This window comes from Melozone crissalis, unplaced genomic scaffold, assembly GCF_028551555.1.
Source record: "Melozone crissalis strain CALT ecotype California unplaced genomic scaffold, PUWL_Pcris_2 ptg000068l_1, whole genome shotgun sequence".
Lineage (NCBI taxonomy): Eukaryota > Metazoa > Chordata > Aves > Passeriformes > Passerellidae > Melozone > Melozone crissalis.
In genome coordinates, this window is record NW_026535846.1 from 16483022 (window position 1) to 16502044 (window position 19023).

The 19023-nt window shown below is 41.3% G+C and overlaps 1 protein-coding gene across 1 annotated transcript; it reads left to right on the plus strand.

The window, feature by feature from the left end:
* The first annotated feature begins 1025 nt into the window (after positions 1-1025).
* On the plus strand, positions 1026-18059 carry ZC3H12B (zinc finger CCCH-type containing 12B). Its single transcript, XM_054289413.1, has 6 exons — positions 1026-1284; positions 12698-13463; positions 14736-14875; positions 15591-15825; positions 15913-16019; positions 16572-18059. The coding sequence occupies exons 2-6, from the start codon at positions 12862-12864 to the stop codon at positions 17990-17992; spliced, it is 2505 nt and encodes an 834-aa protein (XP_054145388.1). The 5' UTR covers positions 1026-1284; positions 12698-12861; the 3' UTR covers positions 17993-18059.
* The last annotated feature ends 964 nt before the right edge of the window (positions 18060-19023 follow it).

Consider the following 19023-nt stretch of genomic DNA (forward strand, 5'->3'; position numbering starts at 1 on the left):
TTTGAGCTTTCAAAACATACTCTGCACATTTTACAGATTTTTTTCCTATGAGTGGGTCACCCCAATTGCACTGGCCATTTCATATGTTAAGGGAAAGCTGGTATTGGTTTCAGAATGCTTTGGGAATCTGAAGGTACAGCGACACTGAAACTGATAGAAATAACTACATGCTAGCCCTGAGATCTTCAAAACATCTAGTCCTTAAATATCAACGTTTTACACAAAGCCTAAAGTATTTGCAAATTTTATTAATCCTGTGCCGGAGCATCCTGCCTAGGTAAAGGTTTAAGTGCTTACACATGTTAATCTTGGCCCATCCCAAAGCTATGCCTAAATATACCTGCGTTTGGTCATGTCCTTTATTTCATCCTCCAACCCCGTGACCTGCAGAACTGGGAGAACACGATATTGCAATAAAATAGCATCCATCTGTCCCCCCGAGCCTCCTCCTGCTGTTTCAGCAGGGATGGGATGGCCGGAGGGGACAGCGCCAGGGGACATCTCCCTTTTCCCGTTCCCCTCCGGAGCCCGACCGTACAGCCACCCCGTGGCTCGGCCCCGCCATTCGGTATTCCCCAGCGGTCAGCTGGTGCTGCCCGTGCCCGTTACCGTTCCTCGTCCCCATTCCCGTTCCCGTTCCCGATTCTCTGTCCCCGTACCCGCTCCCTGTCCTCATCTCCATCCCCGTTCCCGTTCCCATCCCCGTCTCCGTTACCGTTCCCGTTCCCCATCCCGATCCCCGTCCTGATCCCGATCCCGGTCCCGTTCCCGTTCCCCGTTCCCATTCCTGTTCCCGTTCCCCGTTCCCGTTCCCGCCTGCAGCGCCCCCTGCCTTCAGGAGGAGGAGGAGGGGAGGCCGGCGCGCGCCGCCGCGCGCGAGGCTGCGCGTGCGCGGGCGTCGGGAGCGCGCGGGGCGCCCCGCGGAGCCGCGCGCCTGCGGCAGCGGGGGCGCGCGCGTTGCCGGGCGACGGCGGCCGGGCGGCGGCGGCGCGGGCCCGGTGCGGCGCGGGCGGCGATGAGGCGGCGGCAGCGGCCCCCGCGCTCCCGTCGGCGCTGAACTCCGCGCCCGCACTTCCCCCATCCCTCCCCATCCCGTCCCGTCCTGGCTCTGCTCCTCCACGCCCCCTCATCTCCCCTCGCTCCGGCCAGCCCTTCCCCCTCCATGCGGCGGGAGCGGCCGGAGTGGGGCCCGTGCCGCGGCCGCGCCGAGCCCCGCCGTCCTTCACCTCTTCGCCGCCAGACCCCGCAGGGAGCCGCGGACGGTGTCCATAGCGACAGCAGCGGGTGAGGCCCCGGCCGGGCGCGGGGGTGCCGCGGGGGCTCGGAGCGGGGGAGCGGCGGCGCCCGGCGGAGCGCTCCCCTCCCCCGGGGTCCGCGCGGCGGGGGGAGCGGGGCTGCGGGGCGCCCCCTGCCGCCCGTCGGGCGCGGCCCGGGCTCGGCGGCAGCCGCGGCGCGGCCTTGGGCCGCCGTCCGACCGCGCTCCGCTAGCGGGGACGGACAGGCTGCTCAGCGCCGCTGCTCGGGGGTGCCCCTGCCGCTGCCCGGGGCTGCTCCCGCCGCTGCCCGGGGTGCCCCTGCCGCCCTTCCCGCACCGGAGCGGCGGCCGCCTGGCGTGGCGCGTCCCTCCCGCTGCGGGGCCGCTGCCCTCGGTCGCTGCCGCCCGGCCCGCAGCAGCCGCACGCTGGGCTCGGGACGCGAGGCCTTGGCGGGGACCCCTGGCAGCATCCTCGCCCAGGCTGCGGCACCGCGCTCGGAGCAGGGCAGGTGGAGCGGCCTGGGCACTGGGGGACGGAGCCGGGAAATCCCCCGGCATTTAGTCATTGAAAACACCAAGGAGAGATTGCACAGGCTGCGTTAGCACGCTGTTTGGGAAGGTGTTCCCTGTCTGAACAAAAGAACAATGCAGGAAACTTGCATTAAGGAAGAAAGGTGGTGAAATAAGGAAATTACTTTTGTAGAGGATACCTGATGATTGCCACTTGCATCCTTCCATTTTGCTTTATAATGCACCTGTGAATAAGGAACTGCTCGCTCATGCAGTATGCTTGAGGTTTGAGATAATTTTTAAATCCGTTCATTTGAAAATGTTTTTTTCATAGCTGTCTGCTTTTCCAATTGTCATTAAAGAATTTGGAAATTATATTTCACAGGAGCCGTTTACTTCACAAGCTAGCAAAACAGTAAAATTGCAGCAAACGCTACAGTGAGTTTTCTGATAGATGTGAATCTAAATTGTTGGGGTTTATTAGGACACGTCTGATATTGTTTTACTTTTTTGTTTTAGTCTTGCAGTGTGTTGCAGTGATTAGCATGTGTTGCCATAAATGGGGAGTAAGAATAGGAGGCATATCAAAATGCTGGTCATTTATGAACTTCCATTATGCAGATCATTAGTTCTGAGTGGTTGGGAATATGCAGCATTCCAGGTCCATCCTATTCCTTGTATGTTTGTTTATTGAAACAGAAGAGCCTGTCAAGTAGTCATTTTGTATAGGAAGGATCCTTTGTTGATAAGATGTATCTTCTGCTTGCCAAATGTTGTAACTGAACTATGGTATGTATGACTGGAAGGTATATTTCACTAATTTGGCTAGTGTTACTGATAAAATTATTTTTGCCTCTTAATGGAAAAAAGGGGTTAGTGGAAATTTCAAGGTCATCGTCAAATATAGAGTAATTTAGCTGCCTTTGGAATATGTCATTTCTTCTCCAATGTCACATGTTTTCTGTATATCAGTCCTGTCAGTGTTGACATTTTCTGGATCTGTTTGCCTTCTAAAATAATCTAATGTTTAGCAAGTTTTAATAGAAGCAATCCATAAAGCTTCCTAAGTCAATTTCATTTGAACGATTGCAATAAAAGACATTTTAAAAAAGAAAATCTAACTGCTAAATCCAAACCTAACCCAAACTCACTATTTGGAAAAAATGACAAGAAAATGGGTTAAGATGGATGAAGGGATACCAATTACTTTTTATGCTGATGAACTAGTAAGAAAGTAAATTCTTACTGTCAACAGCTGTAAATTAGGTAAGTTCTGGCTTTCTGTTCTTTGATCTTTCTGGAAACCTTTTCCAATGCAAATTATTCCATTGTAGACATCTGCTGGTTTTGACTTTCCTTGCCACTGTACAGTTTGCAACTGAAATGTTATTTTCTTGAACACTTATAATTCTACTATAAATCTGTGAATTAGTAGAAGTAAAACAAATTGCTTCTATCACTTGAACTTTTTTAGTGGTTGAATCAAGAGCAGAAGCGATGGGGCTTTTTGGGAATAAGGAAGGCAGCATCTAAATTCAGGTATGAAAGTAGGGCTTGGAAAGATGAAGAAAATAAATTTTTGAATTTTGAAGAAATTCACAGGTGTTGCCACATTTGAAATTAGTTTGATATATTGATGTGTCCATCTCATAATGTGAAAAAAAAAAATTAAAAAACCCAAATGGCTGTAATGCTACACATACCTGAGAATGCTGTCCTTGTTTGCATCAAGTAATCTGCTAGGCATAAAGGGCTTTGAAGAGCCATGTTGTCATGGCTGGACAACTATATACTTTTTAATATAGCAACTTTTTGTGTGTGTAATTTTATTGTAAAAGGCTGATTTTTATGCATTGCAAATGAAAAGCTTGTTTGAGCCATAATAGTGGTATTTTTAAAATACTTTGCCATCTGTTTATGTGGAGTGGGTTTAGTTTCTTGTGAACTGTCCCTTTTTGTTGATAAGCTATATTTTATATGATGTGTACATGGTATCACAGATATTTCACCTGGAAATAAGAATACCATGACCACCTTTACAGATCCAGGCTGTCTGGTGCCACAACATGTAGAATTGCATTAGATATATTTCAGAGTTAGGAAACACATTTGCAAGTGCAGAGCTGAGCAGTGTAACGTCTCCTGAGATGTAGTTTCATTCTTCTGAGGTGACCAATTTATTCATGGCTATAATAAGAAAAAAATCTTCATTAGCTGGCAATTTTGACTCAAAAATATATGTTCTATATTTAAATAAGTACTTCAGCTAAGTATCTTTGACTTGTAAAGGTACCTATTGTAATTTTCTTTCATGGGTTATTTTTGACATGGCTTGCTAGAAAGCAGATTGATTCACCATGTCAAAATAAAACCTAGGCTTTACATCATTTGTTGTAGACCTCTTTTAGAATTTCATCAGAAAATCATTGTACAGTAGAACTAAAGCATTTTACAAATCCCAGCATAGGCCAAGGTGCTTGTTTGTTACACAGTCAGAATTTAAGTGCCCCTTTCTGCATTTGTTCCATCTGGAGAGAGACCCTCATCAAGATGAATATCTGCTCTCATTAGCTGACACAACTTCTAGTTTTAATTGAATGCTGTAACAGAGCAGAGTATGAACATTAGGTTAAAGCCACAGGTTTAGACTCCTATCTTTAGTGAAGATATCCACAAGAAATGTGCACTCCTTTATTGAGCATACAGACACCTCAGCCAAATCACATAAAGTCAAAACTAAGTCTGACAATTTCAACCTAAAACCAGTTGTAATTGCCCCCCTGAGGCAATGCTTTTTATTTTTTTGTAAGATCAAATACTAGTTTCCATCTCTTTGCCAAGTCTCTGCCTTTTCTGATTTCTAGGTTTAAATACATTGATTTAAAATACAAACAAAAACTCCACCCCCTAAAACAAAATAATCCATCAGACCAGAAAACCTTCCTCCCTCATGTCTTGTCCATGGGTAGATCTCCCTTTAGAAAGGGAGTGATGAACTTGCTGGAGCATAGGGATTGCCATTTTCATTTTCAAAAGCAGAGTGGTTGGCTTTTTGTCTTGTCTCCTTGATGATGGCTTTCCAGCTTCTTCACCTTGGAAATGAGCAGTGTTGCCATCATATGAATAAAGGAATCTTAGCAAAAAAGAGTTAGTTTGTGTTAGACTTTCTTCAGGAGATCACTTAGTCCAACACCATCCTTATTGCAGACTTAATTAGCCATGTACTGACTTTGTTTTTGCAAAAGCAAGGGAACTGAAGTGAAAATATAAAGCCACAAGATGCCTTCAAGCTCCTCTTGCTGCTCTTTGATACTTACTGAGTGAGGTGTCTTTCTCTGCTTCAGACTTTTTTTTTGGCAGTTTCTAAAGTGATTTTTTTTTAGTTTATCAGAAAGCTTCTGTCCTAACAGGTGAGTCCATCCTGCCTCCTGGATGGCATAGCATGTGAGGGTCCATCCAGTATATTGAGGTCTTTAGAAACAACACCCTTTGTTTTTCAGGTTTCTCAGAGGCTGCTTTTGGATGAGAATTTTGGTTAAAGGAGCATTTGGTTTAGTCTGCCAGAGTAGTATTCTAAATATTCAATTACAAATTGAATTGGTATAAGTTAAGATGCATCACATCCTTGATGTGTCTTTGACTTAGCTGCAATCACAACTTTTTTTTTCCCTTCACAGAGCAATAATGAGTCATTTATATCTGCAGAGTAGGTAGTACCAAATGGCCTCCTATCAGAATGTGGATTAGGAGAACTAGTGTATTCCTTTGGTCATAGATCCAAATAAATCATCTCAGTTTAAAGGAACTGCCCACAAATAAGCTTTAGGAGTTACATGTCTGCTCTCATTTTATGTCATGTTGTCTGCTGAAGTGTAAACATTGCCTTAGTAGGGACAGCAGATCTTTTGAGTGGCAATAATGCTAGCTGTAGCTCCTTAAGATTATTAGAAAGAGAAAATTGGTGAGGAAAAGGTACTATATATAATTGTTAGAACACCTGTTTTTAAATGTGTGTTTACTGTATAATTATTTGCTTTTTTTTTCTGCCTTAGGAAATAATGATTAAATACCTAATGCAAAAGAAATACTCCATTTTCTTCCCTTCAGAAAGCCTGTACTTTATACTTGTTTTGTGCTCAGCACTACCTGTTCTTTCTAGGTTGGGTTAACTCCAAACAGGAATCATGTAATTTAAGAAAGAACTAAAATGCTGCTTCCTCTGTTTAGAATTCCAGCTGTGTCTATCCTGTCCTTTTGAATTCATACTTATGACAAAATTAAAAAAGTTTGAGGCAAGGTGCTTAAATTTTATACTACTTTTGCATTTCTCTTCAGTTCTCACTTGATTTATAGTTCACAGAATTATAGAATATCCTGAGTTGGAAGGAAGCTGCAAGAACCATCAAAGTCCAGCTGCTGGCCCTTCACCCAGGAACCCCACCATGTGCCTGAGAGCGCTGAGCTCTGAGGCTTGGCACCATGCCCACTGCACTGGCAGCCTGTTCCAGTGCCCAGCCACCCTCAGGGGAAGAACGTCTCCCTAATATCCAACCTGAACTTCCCCTGTTGACTCCTTCATGGGGAATTTCAGCTTCTCTATGTGATATGCTAGACCCAGCTTGCTTTTATGTATATTCCAATACATATATCAGTGATCACTGAAAGCATTTCCTGAAGTAAATTGGAAGTGCCTCAAACATTGAGATGTTGCTGTCGTTTTTTAGAATAACTTTTCAGTTTAACAAAACTTCACAATATGCTAGGAGTGCAGTAAAAATGGATACTTTCCTACCAAGTTCTCTATTCTATGGTGTTGTTTCTGTCTTGTGGTTTGAGTTAAATTGTGTAGTCATGAAAACAAAATGACTTCTTGGCAAGTTTAGGTTTAGTAAAAGCTGTAGATTTGGGCCAAAGGATTAATCACATATTTGCACAGCAAAGAAAACATTGCTTTATTTAATGTTCCATATCTACTGTGACCCTAGTATTTCATATATTTTATTTTGAGTTTTCAGAAATAGCCATGAATTCTCCAACTTACAGCTAATCAAAATACTTGTTCTCATTTCCCTGGTGTCTGTTGGTAAGTTTATGTTTTTCTGTTCCTGGCATTTTCCAAAAGTTCTCTAGGTTAATTTCTGAACCCTTTATAAAAGATGCCACAAATGTTTAGTCATACTCTTGTCAATCTTGCAGGACAAACACCTAGTGTTTGTGATGTACAAATCTACAGTTTGAGCAGAGCTAGAAAAGTAAAATGAAGTTCTGAGCACCTTCTATGAGGTTTTTTTCTGATGCAGCCAAATGCTCTGCTTTTCTATTTAGTTTCTTGCTTGTTATTGCCAGGTTGAGCAATAACATAGTAACTCAGTACAATTTCTGCTAATCTGAATGAGGAAGTTTTCATCAAGGTCAGCCAAAAAAAAAAATCTAAATTTGAAACGTATAGCAACTCAGTTGCAAATATGGGATGTTCTTAAGGTTTTTGGGTTGGATTTTTTTGAAGTCGTGATCACTAGAAATGCAGTATTTAATCTAATTTTCTTGAAATAAAAAGACCATTAAAAGGCAGAGTTGTGCTTATTACTTTTCACAGTTGGGGAAGGAAGGACAGGCTCTTGAATCTAATTCAGCTGTCTTGTCATTGCTGAAGGATACTGTCACTCCCTGATTCCTGATCAGTAATCCAGCCAAACACCAGTAACTTGCATTCAGCAGTGTTGAAAAGGAAAGTGTAAAACTTAGGTCCTTAGGGTGGCACTTGCACAATTACTTTTTTACATGACAATGCTTATATGTTTTTGTCTGTCATGATGGTTCTTTCTTGCCTTTGTGTTGCAAGATGTTGTTCCCTTTTGCGCAGCTGCAATTAATTTTTTGAGGCGCACTGTAAACTTGATCTGTGTTTAAGAAACAAACTAATTCCTCCCTCAAAAAATTCCCACCCAATCCCTTTTCCAGCTGTCATGATGAGTCCATCAGCTTCTTCATGCTCCAGGGAGAGGCAGGAACAAGTAGGTTCTAGTTAATAATGTGTTTTGGTGAAGAGTCCATGGCATGATTTCCTGGATCTAGTTTTTCATACCCACTCAGTGATATTCTCATGATGTTTAAAAATCTGCTTACTCAAGGGCTTACTTTATTCATTTTATTTATTTACTTTCATTGGCAGTACCCTGCATTTCCATTGCTCTCAAACCACATTCATAACTTTCTTAAACTGAGCCAGCTGTGATAGAAGGATTTCAGGAACAGTGGGCTGGAGCTTGGTGAGGAAGGAGAACTACCAAACTTTTAAGTTTTTGCAGCATTTGGGAAGCAAGAGCTCTATTACACTTTTCTGAACTGATCCATGAAATTTATTGAGTGGTACACTGACAGAATTAGAATTTACATGTATATGTATATATGTATATATTTATCTATCTGTATTTATTTGTGTGTGTTTAGGGTGGGGTTTTTCCATCACTGTTCAGTGTAGGCAAGAACTACAATATAGATTGTAGATCAGAAAGCTAAAGCCTAGTGGTATTTCTGAAATAATTTCCAGTTCTATATATCCTGGTGCGCGAATTCCTGAAATTCAGCCCTCTCTGCACAACTGAACTTTTCCTACTATTACAAGTGTTCCATCAGCATTTGTCAAGGAAGAACATCCCCTTCAGGGTTGGGTGGTGGTAACAATTACATTTGTCTTAACTGGTGAGTCAACACTGAAAATCTTCCTTTGTCCTTTGCCTCTGTAATAGAAGAGTGCTAAGTCACATTCCTTATTGTTCTTCTCCAAAGATGGTTAAGGGAGGGGGAGAGACAGATGGAGAAACAGAAATGGCAAATTTGTTTTTCTTTTAAAATACTTTATCTGAATTGACTCAGAAAATAGGAAGCTTCTAAATAAAATTTATTACTAATCATAGCTAGCAGGCTATTTTTCAATTGATGTTTCAATATTAATTTTAAGGGCAAGGTGTTCACTGCTGGTGTAAATAGCTAATACTTTAGATTTAATGTATATTAGTGTTTTAATTCAGAGGAGCCATAATAAGTAGAAAAAGTAAAATATTTTTCTTGACATTGTACTGATTTTCACTTGATAAAAGACTATACAGTATTAGGCCTTTGATTTGTGTAAATTTAAGGTTTCTCTGTTCATCAAAATGACAGTGTTGAGACTTACCAGGAATGCGTTGAGACTGACATTGCATAGTAAGATAAGAAAAATAATGCATTAAACTGAATCAAAATGCTGTCATTTATATGGCTCTAATTTATCAAGGGACTGAAAAGCCTGATCTGCCATTTTAACACTTCTGTTAAAAATGCTGCTTGACTTAGCACATATTCTGTGAATGCTACTGTACATGTCTCTAAATGTTTAAGTGAGCTGTGGATCTGTGCTCTCTCAGATCTTTCTTTAGACCATGTCTAATTTATTAGATTAAAAAGTACAAGAACTATTTGAACATGTATTCATTTTAAGCATCTTAAAATTAAACTATTCCTTTGGCAAATAGAAACTGATAAATCACCCAGCGTTTTTCTGATTCATATTTTAAAGGTTGGAAGAAAGGTTCTCATTTCATAGGCACTAACAGTATCTTGGCTCAGTTTCCATTCTGAGGTATTGGTTAACACAGGACTCTGCTTACTTATAGCCTGGTTTGAGGGAGCCTGAAAAACAACTTCTTTTTCTTCGGACAGGAAAAGGAAAGTAACCAAGTAGGATAGGACAACTTGGTTCTTTCTATAGTGACATGCAGTGGATGGTAATGAAATGCAGTGAGTTCATGGTATTTGAGCTCTTGATGATTGAGCCTGCTCAGTATTCAGAACAATTTATATGTTTTGTTATCATCAGTTTACATAGGTGTTTCCCTTTTGAGTGCCTGTCACACAGACCGAGCGCTCGCTGCCCGCCGCCCGGCCCGGGACAGGCGCGCAGTGAGGGCAGCCCCGCCCGGGCCCGTGGCGCTGCCCACGGCGGCCCTCGGCTCTCAAACAAAACTAGTAATTGTGGAAACTGCGATGGAGTCATTCCTGCCTAGAAAGGTGACTTTAGTTTCCTTGAGGGACTCAGCTCTGCCTTTTCCCCGGCTCGGTGCGGCCCAGGAGGGGGAGGCTCCTGGTTCCCGGGGCGGGGCCGAGCCGGGCCGTGGCTGCCCCGCACCCGAGCAGGGGAGCGGCAATAGCGGCAGCCCCGGCCCCGGGCCGCTTACCGGGACCGCGCCCATCTCCTGGGAATTACCGGGGCAATGGCAGAGTCACCTGGGCTCTGTCAGAGCCGCTCTTCTCCGTCCGTCACGGGGCCGTCACTTTACCCGGCAGTCCGGGTAAAGGCAGTGCCATAAGGGACCAGAAGAAGCTGTTCAGTCCATTGTTTTACCTGAATTTCTGTTGGTCCTGCCGAAATGAACAGGCTTTGAATAGAGTATTTCTAGACCAGCTCGAAATAGTAATTGTCATTTGAATAGTGATTGTTGAATAATTTGCAAGTGTTCGTTTATATTACAGTACTTTATTACCGTGCAGATATTTTCTTTCTGTTTTAATACCATCAAAGTTGAAGACATGCTTTCAGTTTGGGCCTTATGAACAAAATAGACATGACTTTGTCTGACTCTTTTTTCTGAATCACATTATCAGTTCTACTAGTTGCTCGTGACTGTGCTGAAAGAGGTGTTTAGGAAGGAAACTTGGTTGGTTGCTTAGCAGCGAGCATCATGAGAATTACAATTTTAAAGCTGCAGTGTCTGTATTTCTGTAATAGCTTTAAATTAGATATTTGTAATAGCTTGCTTTCCTTTAAGTGTGTGTTCATATTTGGCTGTCTTTGGGGGGAATGTAATGTGCTGGTCAAGGTGACTCCCATCACCCTGAGCCTGGGGCTGCCTGGGCATCTCACAGACAGAGGGAGTGTGGGACACAGTGGGGATGCAAGGAAAAACTGTTCTGTGATTGCACATGGCTTGGACAGTCTGGGGAGGCACCAAAGGCGTTGTGAGGGTCAGGGAGAGAATGGAGGCTTCAAGATGATAGGTTGAACAAAAGCCAAATTCTTGTGACATTGTGCTTAGAGAGGTGACACTGGGAAGGAAGAATGAAGCTCTTTAAACTTGAATGAACAGAATCATGCTGTTCTTTGTCCAGTGCCAAAGCAGTACAGTCTCAATAATTTGAAAAAAATTAGTCTTGCCACATGTATTGTACAGCATTCCTTCATTGCAATATTTTGTAAGCTGTGGGTACAGTGTGCTGATAACCTTGTATTTTAACCTTCTTTTATAATAATTTTTTTATATCCTTTTTTTTTAATGTTGGCAAGGTACAAGGTTATGTATGAGACCTAATTAAAATCCATTCCAGGTCAAGCTATTAATACATCTAAGTTGGCAAGTACTTGGGTTGTAAATATACTGCTATTAGTGCTATCTGAAAGAAAAATCACTTGGAATGAAAAGAGAATACTGTAAAAATAATACCCAAGTATTTAGAGGGATACTATTTGAATAAATAGCATGAAAGAACAGATGTTTTTTAAGTCTAACTTAAACCTAACTAGTCAAGATTGGGATTTCCATTCAAATGCAATTGTGTTTTTATTTCATATGGCATAAAGGACTTAAACTACCACAGAATTCTTTAAGTTGGAAGAAGTCCTCCAGGATCATGAAAAAGTATGGTTATTCTTTTTTAAAAATTATGTTGATTGACTCAAAACTTGACCTTCTAGGTTTTTTTTTTTTTTTTTAGGTATGAGTGATTAGCATTTTCCTAAGGAAATTAGGCTTTTGAGCAGCTGTCTCTGTGTGCGTGTACATTTCTGTTTCCATAAACTGGAGTGCAGTCTGGTAGAATGTTACTGCTCTGCCTGTTTATGGTTATTATATATTACTATATAAAGGTTTTGCAGGTTAATAATCTCAGTTTCACTTTGAGACAATTTTAGGGGGTTGGTTAGGCCAATATGGACCTGTCTCAGAGATCCTTTGACTTTTTTATGGTGTTGCTTATCAAATTTTATCACTCTTCTAGACCTGTTGTTCTTTGAAATATTCCCATAGACAACAGAACTCCACCATTAATGTAGGGAAATAGTCAAGAAAGAAACTTTTCTAAGACTTACTAGCAGAGCTTTGAACTAGATTCATCAGGGGAAGAGATGTGCTTCTGAGTGTCAGAGAGGAACCAGGAAACACCAGCACTCCAGAAAGTGTGGTGGTGTGTTTTCCAGACAGGGAAACACCTGTAAATAGTCCCAAAGGAATTAGGGATGGCCTCTCACAAATGATGAAGAGGCTGTTCTCTGATTCTGTAAGTGATGTATTAGGTGCTGTGATTTTCTGCATCTTGTTACCTAAAACCAAAAGGATATGAAAAAATGAATAAGCTTTGACTTATATGCACACTGGTGATGCTTTTAATTTTCTTTTGTGGCTTGTATTATTTTTTTAAATGTCTGTTCTGTACTCCAGAAGACACTTTTGCTAGGTAAACTTGTTGGTTCTGATAGTAAATCCTTACTGAAGGAGGCTGAAATGGTTTGTGTTAAATTTTATGCATAGTGGAACACTGCACAGTTGTTCCTAGTGTAGACAGGCTGTTCTTGCAGTAGAAGACACGTTTCTAGTGAAAATGGTGTCTCACCCTTTTCTGGGTTATTATCTTTAAATATTACTGAGATAATCCATTCCAGTTCTATGTTTATTGTGTGGGAATTGTCCTCCTTTTGTAGGTGGAGTAACTGAGGGAGGGAAAGAGAGTCTTATTTGTGATTACACAGACAGTGTAATTATATGCTTTATTATAATCAGTTTACATAGAAATGTGAATGACTGGGGACATCTACTGACTTGTAAACAAAATCATTGTAGTTGAATATTTTACAGAATTGATCAAAACCTAATTTTAAATATTTTTTTCTTTCTTTTCAAGGAACTTCATGTTGGTGTTGCTTATGCCAGAATATAGTAAGCAAGGCAGATTAGCTCCAGCCTTGTGTAAACTTTTAATTGGCCAACATGATGCAATTGGGCATGAATTCCAGGTGGCTTTGGAAATGAACGAGAACTGAGCGCTCTGGCTGGAAGCTGAACGTGATGACGGCCTGGTCTATGGTAGGGAAGCTGAAAATGGAGAAGAGGCACTCCAGAGAAGACAGAAATGTGGAGCAAGATGTGGGGGAATGCAGTGCTGAATCTGAGGAATGGACGAGCTCAGAAAGTGAGCCTGAGCAACCATACTTCAGAGGCAGTGCTCAGTGGAGAGAAAAGGAGGTTTCCACCAAACCGCATCGGCCGCTCTGCCGGTCCCCATGCCTGGATCGCCCAAGCTTTTCACAGAGCAGTATCACACAAGACTTGAAGCTAGATGAATGCAAAACAAATTTGGACAAGGAATACCAAGCTAAAATGGATTTTGCTTTAAAGCTTGGGTATGCAGGAGATCAGATCCAGGCTGTACTGAATAAGTTGGGAGCGGATGCGCTCATCAATGATGTTCTAGCAGAGCTTGTGAGACTTGGCAACAAAAGTGAATCAGAGGGACAAAGCACTGCCAGCAGTACCACTGGTACTCTGGTGTCAAGAGGCCCTTGCCCAAAGGAAATAACAAGCCCTGAATTGTCACTGGAAGATGAAGTGGTGGATAACAGTGATAACTTGAGGCCAATTGTCATTGATGGAAGCAATGTTGCTATGAGGTGGGTGTCCCTGTCACAATATTTGAAAATAATAAATCACTAAAATATTTTAAAAAATACTTTTTACTGATGGCAAAGTCATTTTAAGTCATGTAGACTATTACACTGATAATACATCTATTTTATGGACTCTTTAGTCAAGGCTTTTAATTATGCTGTTACTCCTTTATACGTAATCCATATTCCAGTTCCCCTGCCCTCATTTTAAATCCAAGTTCTCACCTCAAGTCTTTTGTTCAAGCAATCTATTTGTAGTGTGCTTTTGTGTGGGTGGGTTTAGTATTTTGAAGTCCTTGAACAATACTGAAAATTGTTTCTGGACATTAAAGGAAAGTAACCAAGTAGGGCAGGAAAACTTGATTCTTTTTAAAGTGTCATGCAGTGGATGGTAATGAAATGCAGTGAATTCATGGTATTTGAGCTCTTGATGATTGAGCCTGCTCAGTATTCAGAGCAATTTAGCTGTGTCAGAACAGAGATAACACATGAGCTAAACCTGCTGACCAGCATGGCTACGCTGCTTGCCCCTTGTGACTCAGGATATTCTATGTACACTTGGCTGCTTAGGTTAACGTAACCCAAGAGATACCTGTCCCATACCACTTTTGAATATGTCTGTAGAGTACAGAGTTCAGCTAGCCATTGTTTATCATTGAGTAAGTGTGATTTTTTATGAGGGAGTTGTGTGCTGTTTTAGAGACTCCTTTGAGTTTCAGAAAACAAATTTTTGATGGGCACGGGACTTAAACAACTTTTACACAATTACTTCTTTCCTCTAAGAAGTTCTAATAAAAATGAAGAACATTTAGTATCAGAGGAAAATATTTGATTAATATAGATGTTTAAAAGCACTTATCACCCATGGCAATCAGCATTGCTCATTCCTCTTTTTGTAGTAGCATTTTATGGTGCTACTTAAGGTGAACTCAGTTTGTCGGGGAAAGCAATATTTTTCACTAGGTCAGCTAATAAAATGAAAAAAACTGAAAAACTTCATGTTTACTTGCTTTTGCTCTGGGGATAGTAAAATTTCATCATTTACAGACTTTTTAAGTAGCATGGTTGCTGTAATCTGACAGCTGAATAGCTCTATACAGTTGTCTTTTTCCAGTTATGTAAGGAGGCTTAATAAAACTTTACAGACTTTGTTTTCCTTATATCCTTTGACCATGGCAGCTTTAGAAGAAAAAAAACAACCAAACCACCAAAACAAAAACCAAAACCAAATGTAACTTTTGTCCTTGCTGTTTCTAAAACTTGCATGTTCTTCAGCCATGGGAACAAAGAAGGATTTTCCTGCCGGGGAATTCAACTAGCTGTTGATTGGTTTCTGGAAAAAGGACATAAAGATATCACTGTGTTTGTACCTGCATGGAGAAAAGAACAGTCTCGACCTGATGCACCAATTACAGGTAACACCAAGATTTTCTTTGACCCCTTGGTTAAAAAAAAAAAAAAAAATTGTCATGTTTCTGATGGGTCCCAGTACTGGGCTGTAGATGTGGTGATGATGATGTTGCACTCAACTGTTTGTTTGAAAACACAACAGTTTCATTGGTTAGGAAAAAAGCATTTAAATATCTGCATGTGTTAACAATGATGTGGGTTTTGTAACATTATTGGATGGCTTCAACACTTTTGAGAAGCTGCAGTTGAATTTTTCCCATTCACAAATGTTGAGCATACAGGAACTGAGTCTTATTTGCTGGGTGAGCATGAAATAAGTAGTAACAGGCCAGGGACTCAGTTAGTAGGGTTAGTTGAACACTGAAAAGGCAGCATATGTTTTTACCAATAGAAAGTCCTTGCATTTTACTCTAGGCTAACAAGGCTATTGTAATACAGTAACACCTGAATTTCTGACATGTTCAAGAAGACTGAGTAAAGGTACATGGCTACACAGAGTGGTTATGAAGTTCAAATATTGAATATTTACTCAGTGCTTTGAAACCTCAGAAATAAAATCCACATCTAGGTGTGGATTTTAATCATAACGAGGACTGTGTATGAATATAATTGCAAGATACTTTGTCAGACAAAAAAGGCAAGAATTTTCATAATACAAAGGTTGCATTTCTTTCTTTTAATAATTTTTTTTAAAACTGCTCAACTAAAATTATTTTACAGATCAAGAAATCTTACGTAAATTGGAGAAAGAAAAAATTCTTGTTTTCACCCCATCTCGAAGAGTTCAGGGAAGAAGAGTGGTTTGCTATGATGATCGATTCATAGTAAAACTTGCCTTCGACTCAGATGGCATCATTGTGTCCAATGACAACTATCGGGATCTTCAGAATGAAAAGCCAGAGTGGAAGAAGTTCATAGAGGAGCGGCTGCTAATGTATTCTTTTGTGAATGACAAGTATGGGTTTTTTCTTCAATAGTAAATGAATTTGCTAGCTCAGCATTCTCAGGAAAAACTGGTCATGTTTAATTTCTTTTCCCTTAGATTTATGCCTCCAGATGATCCTTTAGGACGTCATGGTCCAAGCCTTGAAAATTTCTTGAGAAAAAGGCCAGTCATTCCTGAACATAAGAAACAACCGTGTCCTTATGGTAAGTGCCCAAGTCAGATTGATTTGTTGCATTTAAAGGTAGGTGAAGCTAGCAATCAACATCTTGTCATTATCAGAACAAAATGTACTACTTTTCATGTTTCCATCCAAGCACAATGTTGCTTTTATACCCCTCATGCACATATTTATAAAAACAGTGTAGCAGAAAATTGAGGATTACGAGATACACCTTGTGCATAATACAGCTTTTTGCTATTTTAATCTGGTTTGTATTTGAGAGAGGAGATTTGTAATTTATAAAACTATGTTAAAGCTGATTTGTTTTTATAGCACTGTGTGTATGTTGTCATGATTGAAATCATAAGTCAGTAGGAAAAAAAATTGTGTGTCTTGCCTTTGATGCAGATAGACATGGATGCAGACAGCAGAGTCTGTGACTGCCTGTATATATAAAAAATACATCATTATCCTTAAAGGTTTAATATAGAAATACTACTTTTGCCAAGTGGTGAAAGATGTAAAGAAAAAAGATAGCAACTGGTGGTATGAATGAGTTTTTGATTTATTTAACCTGAAAACCCTTTTCTTTCAGGTAAAAAGTGCACCTATGGGCACAAATGTAAATATTACCACCCAGAACGTGCAAACCAGCCTCAAAGGTCAGTAGCGGATGAGCTTCGAATAAGTGCCAAATTATCTGCTGTGAAAACTATGAGTGAGGGAGCCTTGGCCAAATGTGGCACAGGGCCATCCAGCTCCAAAGGAGAAATCAGTTCTGAGGTGAAACGCATTGCCCCAAAACGTCAGTCAGATCCAAGCATTAGGTCAGTAGCTGTGGAGCCTGAGGAAAAGTTATCAGCAGCCCGGAAGTCCGAGGCCAGCTCTGTCCCGTCTCTGGTTTCTGCATTAAGTGTACCAACGCTCCCTCCACCAAAAAGCCATGCAGCTGGTGCATTAAATACTCGTTCTGCAAGCAGTCCGGTGCCAGGTTCCTCACAGTTCGTACATCAGAAATCCTCACTGGAACATATGTCCAGTGTGCAATATCCTCCTATACTAGTCACCAATAGCCATGGCACCTCAGTTAGCTATATTGACCAGTATCCCAAATATGAGTCGCTGGGGGACCATGGCTATTACTCCTTACTCAGTGATTTCTCCAACTTAAGCATAAGTAGTATCCGTAACTCAGATTATTACGGGGCTGATATGGACCAGGGGATGTATTCTAGAAACTCAAGCCCCTGTCCTGACAATTGCTTAAGCCATACAAGTAATGATTCTTATTCCTCTTACAATGACTTGTATCTGGGTGTAGCAGATGCCAGTCCAGAAGACAATGTGAAGAGCCACAGACTGCCATCGAAAAATCGTCTTCAGCCTTTCCCTCATGGTTACCATGAAGCCTTAAATAGAGGTCAGAGTTACGGACCCGAAGAGCCTAAGCAATCCCTTCGCAAACAGTCAGTTTCCCACTTAGGCCTACATGCCCAGCATCCAGTTGTTGGAGCACGGTCCAGTTGTCCAGGAGAATACCCTGTGCCTCAAAACGTTCATCCATCAACTGCACAACCAAGCCGTGCCTTGGTGATGACCAGAATGGACAGCATTTCTGACTCTCGGCTCTATGAGAGTAACCCCACGAGGCAGAGGCGGCCACCTCTGTGTCGGGAGCAGCACGCCAGCTGGGACCCACTGCCCTGTGCATCAGACTCCTACACCTACCACTCCTACCCACTGAGTAACAACCTCATGCAGCCCTGTTATGAACCTGTCATGGTTAGAAGCATGCCTGAGAAGATGGAACAGCTCTGGAGAAATCCCTGGATTGGGATATGTGGTGAGCCAAGGGAACCTCACATCATCCCAGAACATCAGTATCAAACATACAAGAACCTCTGCAATATTTTCCCTCCAAGTGTTGTCCTTTCTGTGATGGAGAAGAATCCCCACATGACAGATGCACAACAGCTGGCAGCTATGATTGTTGCCAAATTAAGAACAGGGCGTTAGAGCAGTACAGCCTCTTTTGGATAATTGAACCTGTACAGCACATAGGACCCAGAGGAAAACTTACATGAAGGAAGAGGCTAATCTATTGTAAATATTTTCTACTAAGATAGTATAAAGTTCTGTACACAGTAGCAATCATATATATGCTGAGGCACTATATAAAAGTTGATTGTATTGCAAATCTTAAGATTTTAAAATATAGGGATTTTTAATAGTATTTTATAGGAAATGCATACCTTGCTGCATGGATAGCTCACTAAGAACTATAATGTCACAATCAGTGTCTCAAAGCTGTTACTACAAAATTAGTGTTAGCAATTATATTGCATGTATTAGTGTACACTTACAATTTGCTTATAAATACCTAATCGGCCTCTAAAAGTATGCTCTATACACACCAAGATGACTTTTAGGGTTTCAGCTTTGTCATTTGACACTGCCTAGTGGCATCTTAAGTAGTGAAGAAAAAGTAAATTTGCTAAATTTAAAAATTAAAATTGCTTATAAAAGGAAAAACTGATTTCAGATTTTCAATGTCAACATAGTTGTTGTTACTTAAATTTCAGAACTGCCCCTCAAGAGTTTGAATAACTATTATTACATTGTTCAGTATGTTGGCTCAATCCAACAGAAACCAAATACTTTATTAAATTAGGACCAAAACATTAAAGAATGTAAAGGCATGAGTGCCATTCAGGAAACTGAAACTGTAACTGTAGCTTCTCTCCAGAATCTCCCCTCAAACGTGCAGTAAGCAGCTGCTGGCCCAAATAACTAGACAAGCTGAAAATAAATTGTCAGTATTATGTAAACTGGATTACTCAACTTGAAGCAGCAAAAACTGGATGTTAACATGGAAGTTCATCAGTAACTGCAGCCCTTCTTCTGGGAGCAAGGAAGGTGTTTGACATTCAAGGTAGCTGTACAAGATCATCTTCAGAAAGGGTGGAGGGGGAAGGCTGCTGCTTGAAAAGAGATGCTCCAGTTTGGGTTTGTGGCAGAGCTGTCCTGGTTTTTGCTCTTCACATCCA